This window comes from Penaeus japonicus, unplaced genomic scaffold (genome assembly GCF_977035675.1).
Source record: "Penaeus japonicus unplaced genomic scaffold, GWHDUDI00000001_assembly GWHDUDI00000025, whole genome shotgun sequence".
Lineage (NCBI taxonomy): Eukaryota > Metazoa > Arthropoda > Malacostraca > Decapoda > Penaeidae > Penaeus > Penaeus japonicus.
Window position 1 is genome coordinate 36,759,620 of NW_028234427.1, and position 7,747 is coordinate 36,767,366.

Below are 7,747 nucleotides of genomic sequence, written 5' to 3' on the forward strand. Positions count from 1 at the left end.
CTTTGAATATCCTGATTCCAATGAACTATCAATACACTGCACTTACCTTTGGCATCTGCAGAGTTCCCTTGGAAAGTGTTCGCACATTTTCTGCGGACACTTTGCCTCCTGGGCCAGTGCGGGACGACAGGGTATATTCCACTTCTTGTCCGAGCTCAAGGTTGTTAGCGTCACCTTCAACATTGCTGGAAAGGAGATTTTGGCCATGTATAAACTGGAAAGTGCTTCTGACATGCCTTTTTTTTTAAATTGAAACCTAAGGATTTCTGACAGTTCACTATCCCATAACGTAGATATGGAATCAATCAATTAGTATCCGTCAAGTACAACTGAGGGTGCTTGATGCCTTTTCTGGACACTCATTCTCCCTCTCTAGCAGTACTCAAGACAACCCATATCTTGACATTTCACCAGACATTAGAAAATATAAAAACACCAATAAAGACTGATCTAAAAGTGGCTGCACTACAAAAACTGGCATGCCATTAACCCTCTCTGGACGGGTGGTACACTACTGTATTGTGCCAGCCATTTAATTGATTTAGGCCTAAGCGCTCGAAAGCCCCGGCATTGTGACATTCAAGGCTGGAATGCCCCCGTCATGAGTGGGTTAATGGAAGCTTGAGACTTGCCCCCAGGAGCACCCAGCATATTATGCATTCTCCCAGGTGTACTCCCTTTGTACATCATAACAACTTTGGCAAAGCAGGAGTTCAGAACCATTACCTGAAATGGAAGAAGATCTCCTTGTCATGAGATATGGTCTCAATAAAACCAAAGGTGTCCTTAAGAGCTGCTACGAAGCCCTGGTGCAGTGTGGCCGAGGGACGGGGGCCTGGGGTGTTGCCCTTGCCGTTACTGCTGCTGTTAGTGGTGGTGGTCGGGGTGGTGGTGGTGGTGCTGCTGCTGTTGACGTTTCCATTACTTGGTGTACTGCAGGGAGTGGTGGTCAATGTTAGAATGAATACTTTAATCAAGAAAACATAAAACTTCATAAAACTGAAGTTCTGTATGTCTGGGTATACACTTAGTTGTACATAACCACAATATACACTGAAAGAAAACCCACTTCAGCTCGTGTTTACCTTGGGGCATTGGACTGGATGGAGCGCAAAGACAATCCGGTGGTAGCAGCAGAGGTGAGGTTATTGGCAGTTGGGCGAACTGATGCCTGGCCTCGCACCAGTCGGATCCCCATCGCCACAAGCTCCTTGGTTCGCTTTACCTGATATATGCTAAAGTCCACCTGCCATGGGAGAAGAAAAAAGCCCTTTAGTACAGAGACATTTCAAATTCTTCAATAAATAACTATGGACCTCTCATCATCTCAGACAACACTAATTCCATGTGATATGTCCCGCAACAGAACAAAACCAGGTCCCACAACAGAACAAAACCAATCAATCACCTTATCTCCACTTTGCAAAGGTTTATCACAGTTATTAGCATAGTAGTTTATAGTCTGCTTCACTCCGTCTAAAGTGTATGAGATGACTCCGGGTTCCTGCATTTTTTCAGTGTTTAACATCTGGTTGCTGTTCTTATGGGGGCTCCTGGGGCTACCTGGAGCTTCCACTGAAACCTGAGGGAGAGAGGATCAAGCTTATATACTCTCCTACAATGTTCATTTACTATAAGTATATATGACAAGTTATTTGATAGTTGAGTGAAGGAAAAAAAGAAAAAGAAAACTTTAATTAATCAAACTGGTAATAAATAGTTCGTTTAGTAATAATATATCAGTTATACAATAAAGATAAACTCAGTTATGCACACTTACTTGTCCCTGGAGTCCTTCCTTTACCAACACCTCAAACTTGACAGTGCCCTTCTTCAGACTCTGGATGCGAATGGCACTTTGGCGATTCGGTGACTGGTTTGTTGTATCCTGTGGGGAGATGTGTCATAAAGTCTTTCCCCTCAACCACTCCAGGTTCTACTGGCATATCATTGTTTCTTTACTTAGCTTGTTACAATTCTTGCTTCTATCCAAGTTACATTTTTCCCTTCCACTTCCATGACCCTCATCACCTACCTGAGCTACGGTAAATTCCACTTCATCATTGATAGCGATCTCATGCTCTGGGTCAAGGAGTTCGTTGTAATGGAAAAACATGCGAGCATCCCGATCAGCACACTTGATGAAGCCGAAGCCTTCCTTCAGAGCAACGATCACTCCCTGTTCACGCTTCTCGCCAGAAACATTGAAGCTGCAAGAAAGGATTGGGTTCGTTTTACCTTTTCTTCTCACCGTGAAAAAAAGGGGGCATTTTGCCATTTGCTTTTCTTCCCTTTCTCTGCTCTAGAGAAGTAAACAAGTTTGATTGCTGACTCATATCTACCACAAATCACAAGCTTCCTATTTCTCATCCTTTACCTTTCATCCAACAAGGAGATGTTTGTGGCCTTCTGCAGGTGATCTCTCCTGTCTGTCGCGATGTTGAACTGGACCCAGTCTCCGTGACGCAAGGTGAAGTCGCCCTTCTGGTCGCGCTCTCCAAATTTCACCTCCACCTGCACAGCATTCACGGTTAATGACAATGATGAGCAAAAAAAATTGAGAACTGAAGGGTAAGCAGACATAAAGCTCGAAGGAAAATTCAGTCCAGCAATGAACGAGAGACATTAATATTGACTAAGACTAAGTAACACACCTCTGAACGGTCCTTGCCCCTGTAACGGATGCGCCCATCCAGGGGGTCCTTCTGGTAGAGGCGGGAGTTCTTCTCGATGGGCTTGAGCACTTGGCCTTTGATCATCTCCTGGTTGATGTCTTCGAACACAACGGTGCCCGGGTTTAGCTTCACCATATTAGCTGCGACTTCCTTGCCCTTTGGGGAGAAATTGTCAGATCAATGACAGCTGCATCTTATGTCTATAAAGCATTTTGAAACAATATGATAGCTTACACAACAAATTATTTTCCTCTTAGTGCAATAAAATCAATAAGAAGTGGCACATCCCCATTATACATAATGTTAATCAAGCACAGACTATACCTCAACCACATCTCCTACTCACATTACGTGTCTGAATGAAGAACTCGACGTCATCCCCGAGTTTGAGGCCTCCAGTGATGCCCTTGGCCTCCGAGAAGTGGAAGAAGATCTCGTCGACGACGTCTGCTCTCTCGATGAACCCGTACGAGTCCTTGATACCACTCACAACCCCTTGGTACTTCACAGGCTGAGCTGGATTTTCTAGGCGTACATGCCTCGCCGCTAAGTTGCCTGTCCTGCTTCAAGTTGCAATGGTTAATTCGGCTTGTAACTAATTCTCCAATAAGATTTTTGTTTTATATATATCAATCTAAAGTATATAGGATGAAGATATGTATACCTTTCATGAATTACAAGTTATCATCAAATTAGATTTATATTCATATATGAAGAGACTTATGTTTGAAAAGGAATCTGGTGGTCAGAGACATGCAATAATAATCTGCAGCAGGTAGAAGATTGAGCATCAAATAAAACCACTGGCACATTATGGTACAACGTAACATAGAAGTTTATTTTCACACAACTGCTCAACTTCTCTTAACCCATTCACGCCGGGGCGGAATTTCGCCTACTCCCGATAACGCCGGGAAGATTTCAAGCGCGCAACCGTTCGTGCCGGGGTGTTTTCCCGCTGCGCGCGGTCGCTCTGACGCTCGCAGAGCGTTTTTCACCCACCCTATCCTTATGGTTTGCGTGATTGCGTCTAAAGTGTAATCATGTGTAGAAAGTAGTGCTATGTTCAGAGGATGTATATCAGTCGAAAAAGATGTTATAGCACTGTTTTTTTAGTGTTATTCTATTGAACTTTTTCCATATTCTTTACTCCTATGTTGTAATACCAATGGGAAGTGGAAGCATTCTTCTAGTGAGGTAACAAACATAGTTTTTTTTTTCAATTTTTTTTTTCTTCCTAAACGAAAAGAAAGAGAATATGAACAACCATACATGTGCATACAAGTGAATGCAAGTAACAGCAATGTTTTTTCAAGTGTCATTTTCTTTTAGTGGGGCAACAAAAAGATGTTATATAATTTTTTTTTTTTTTTTTTTTTTATTCCTCGGCCAATTACAATTGATTTTACAATAGCCTTTCGACTCAGATCATCATATTCAACAAATCAGAAACAGAAATCACCATGCCGTAATCAAGATTACGTATGTACCTGAGACGTCATTCATATTACGTTATATCCCATTTTCTACTATTTAGAAGGATAAACTAAAGTAGCTAAGACAAATCAAGTATGAAAATCGAATTGTACTAAGAATAATCTATCATTCTAATGCGGACGTTTCAGCACGTCGCTACTGGCCTCCCGGCGCGCGGGCCGAAAATGTAGCACGTGCCAGGACGTCACCCGGGTCCGGGGCTTTTTTCGACCACGTGTCAGCACGTCAACCGGCGCGAATGGGTTAAGAATGGATTTCTTTTAATCATCATATGTGTATCTATGGGTCAGCCATAAAGACAAACCTCACTAATACTAGAAATTCCAATGTGCTTATCCAAGTAATGTAAACATGTAACTTTCACTATATTCTGAGAATCCATGAAATGCAAGAAATTCAAGTAGCCATACATTTGGAACAGCAGTGTATTTATAATAAGCCCATGAACAAAACAAAGTGAAGAAACAAATTAAGTTCTTCATCTACTTCTCCTGGCATAACAAAGACCAGTAAGACTTTAATAATTCTTCCAATCTTATCATTTTTTAATTGTTGTGTGTTCTTCATAAAATTTACTCTTGATTCATTATCAAGATATAATACTGCACTATTATTACAATTTTAATGTCAAAATATATCATGGTTATATCTATATAGCAATATCAATCAACAAATAAGTAAATCTATAAAGTGATAAACCAGAAAAAAAAAGTGAGCTAAGAAAGAAAAATCAAACAAACAAACAATAATAGTGATCAAAACAAAACAACTTTGAAGATCAGAGAAAAAGACAAGCTCCTCGCTGAGGTATAAACTCACCTTTGATTGGTAGCGATCTGGAAACTGACTTTGTCCCCAGGCTTGAGAGTCACGTAACCCTCCACATCCTCCTTGCCGTAGGGGAGGAAGAAGCACTCACCCCTGTTCTCGTAGGTGATCCGGCCCTGGTGCTCCCCGCCGGACTCACTGCGCAGTTCAGTCGTCACAATGCCAATCACCCTCTCCTCACTCAAGACCTGCGAACAAGCGTGGCTCAGAAAACGGCGAGGGGTAAACACCACGCCAGGTTGGGAGTCGGAAAACAAGATGGGGGGAAAAAAGGGGGGGGAGGGGATCAATAATCATATTCACAGGTCTAAATTAACAAATAGGCATCTCATACACATTCACTCACACACACACAAACTCATTTATTCATTCGCTCACTCACTCATAATTACTTACCACTTCGGGTGATATCTTGGTTACAGCAGATGCAATAGGTTTACCAGTTCGACGGTCAAAGGTCACTTCAAACTCCACGGGATCACCGATACGAAGGTGCTCAGTATTACCATCAAACTGCGAGAAGTGGAAGAAGAGTCTTGCCTGTCTCTCACAGCACTGTATGAAGCCATAGGTTTGCTGTAATGAGAAACAGTGGGAAGGGATGAACAACAATGAATTAAATAAAATAAGAGAAAACTAAAATATAAACTCAATTGAATACATGACTTACAATCACTTTGACTTCAACATTTGTAACTAAATCCTGCATTAACTACTGCTGGACAAAACCCTCCAAGAGACTATCAAATGCTTTCACAGGTAAAAAGAGAATTTCACATATCTGTAAAGACCTCTTTTAGTGCTCATCAATATCCTATATAACCCCATTCAACCAAATGGCAGAGACTAACCAGAAGCTTCTCAATAATTCCCGTCTCCCGCACGCTCTGACTGTTGTTGCTGGAGAGGCCGTTGGTGTGGGAGTAGGAGTTGGAGGTCTCGGGGCCGTTGGACTCGGAGGGGAAGCCGTTGGCATTGAGGGTGAAAGTGCCGATCTTGAAGTCTGCCACAGGGGGGGTGTACTGGGAGCTGGAGTTGGAGTTATAATAGTTGGACGAAGAGGTTGAAAGTTGCGGCGATCGCGGGGGACCCTGAGACGATGTCTGTGGCTGCTGCGAGTGCTGTTGCGAGTGGTGGCTGGTCTGGTGGTTGGACTGGCTGGGTTGTTGGTTGCTCTGGTTGTTCATGTGGGATGAGAACATATTGTGGTGGGAGCTGGAGGAGCTAAAAGTAGGGGATGGTGGGGGGATGCTATGGGAGTTGCGGGACTGGTGGTGACCGGAGCCAGGAGACTCGTAGAAGCCGTTGTATCGATTGTGGTGGTGCAGGGTTCCCCCATTGTAGTCCAGTACTGCTGGTTCTGAGATTGGCGGCTGGAATAAAGTCCACTGAGGATCCATGGTTGGCTGGCGTTGGTGCTACTTGATCGCTTGGGAGTTCTTGGTTTCGCTTAAAATTCTCTTCTCTTTTCACACGTTTATGTATAGGAACAATGTTTACAGAGTGTTAACACAAGAAACGTACGAGACACTTAGACCTTCGTCAACAAATATTAATGTCTTGCAATTTCAATAAAAATACAGAACGAGAATAAATATTCAAGACGTTTTCAGTTTCTTCTGAAGACAATTTTGTGTCTCAAAACAAATTTAAACATTCACTAGACAGGGAAAAAATAAAAGGAAAGGAAAGGAAAGAAAAGGAAAGAAAAGAAAAAGAAAAGAAAGAAAAAATAAAAAGAAGGAATTCTAACTTGCCCAAAGTCCGAAGGACGCAAGGACTAAACGATACATCTAATACACTGAGGCTTTGGTCAACAAAGATTCTACTTAACACAGATTCTTGCGACGAGACTGGATTACAGAATGCTCGGTTATTAAAAAGACGAGGGAAGGAGGGAAAAGGGGGGGCGGCGGCTTTTGGAAATGCACGTCTTTTTTTGTTTTTGTTATTTTTGTTTTTGTTTTTGTTTGTTTTGTTTTTTATATTTATTTGTTTGTGCCAGGATGTGTGAGAAGACTTTGACGAGGCTTGGCGGTGATAAAAACTGGCTTGTAGTGGGGTAAAATTGGTCCTCAGATGTCACTCAGTTTCTTGTGCCGTGCTTTGATGTGCCGGTAACGACCTGCCAGCCTCTCTTCACAATTGACGTAGGAGTTGCAGTAGTTTCTGTCTACCCTAGTGAATGCTAGGATTTGTAGGCTGTTGTGCTTGTTTGGACTGGCTTGAAAAGGTTGCTTGTAGAGTGCTACATCTATGCAGACTTGACTTGTTTATGGTAACTTGTGGTCTAATCTAATCAGGCTTGGCTGCTGTTTCGTGGATGGTATTCTTCAAGTCTTCAGGTGTTCAGACTTTACTGAAAACAAAGAAAAATAAACATTATCAGCTGCAAAAATTACATCAATAACAATATCCAAAGAAAAGGGTTTTACATTAATGAATATAATAGAACAAGAGCAAGTTAGAACAACGGCAACAGATTTGATCATTTGTAATATCAACCAGTCCATGGCTGGCACGTTTCACGGGGTAGGATCACTTTAAATGTGTAAGGGGACTTGCTGATACAAAACTGTTCTTAGACTGCATACTTTCCAAAAGTGGAAAAGTTCTGCCACATTACAAAGCTAGAGCACTACAGCTGTACCTTACAAATATTTGCAGGCAACAAAACTGAAATAGCTACAGGTAACTGCCATCTCGAAACTGCCACAGGCTCCCTAGAGTTCGAAGTTCAGTAATCG

The 7,747-nt window shown here is 42.2% G+C and overlaps 1 protein-coding gene across 2 annotated transcripts in view; it reads right to left on the reverse strand.

Moving 5' to 3' along the window:
* Unr (cold shock domain-containing Unr) overlaps window positions 1-7,346 on the reverse strand; it is an 8,713-nt gene extending 1,367 nt beyond the window's left edge. Inside the window, exons 1-12 of one of the 2 annotated variants that reach the window (XM_043038437.2) lie at window positions 5,852-7,346; window positions 5,397-5,576; window positions 4,992-5,188; window positions 3,022-3,235; window positions 2,655-2,831; window positions 2,378-2,514; window positions 2,036-2,210; window positions 1,781-1,888; window positions 1,409-1,582; window positions 1,086-1,246; window positions 727-933; window positions 47-185 (exon numbers count right to left, since the gene is read on the reverse strand). In XM_043038437.2, the coding sequence (XP_042894371.1) occupies window positions 47-185; window positions 727-933; window positions 1,086-1,246; window positions 1,409-1,582; window positions 1,781-1,888; window positions 2,036-2,210; window positions 2,378-2,514; window positions 2,655-2,831; window positions 3,022-3,235; window positions 4,992-5,188; window positions 5,397-5,576; window positions 5,852-6,400 (2,418 nt within the window). In that variant the 5' untranslated portion in view covers window positions 6,401-7,346. Of the gene's footprint in view, window positions 1-46; window positions 186-726; window positions 934-1,085; window positions 1,247-1,408; window positions 1,583-1,780; window positions 1,889-2,035; window positions 2,211-2,377; window positions 2,515-2,654; window positions 2,832-3,021; window positions 3,239-4,991; window positions 5,189-5,396; window positions 5,577-5,851 lie in introns of both variants that reach the window. The other variant, XM_043038436.2, reaches the window with a different exon arrangement.
* Window positions 7,347-7,747: the final 401 nt, after the last annotated feature.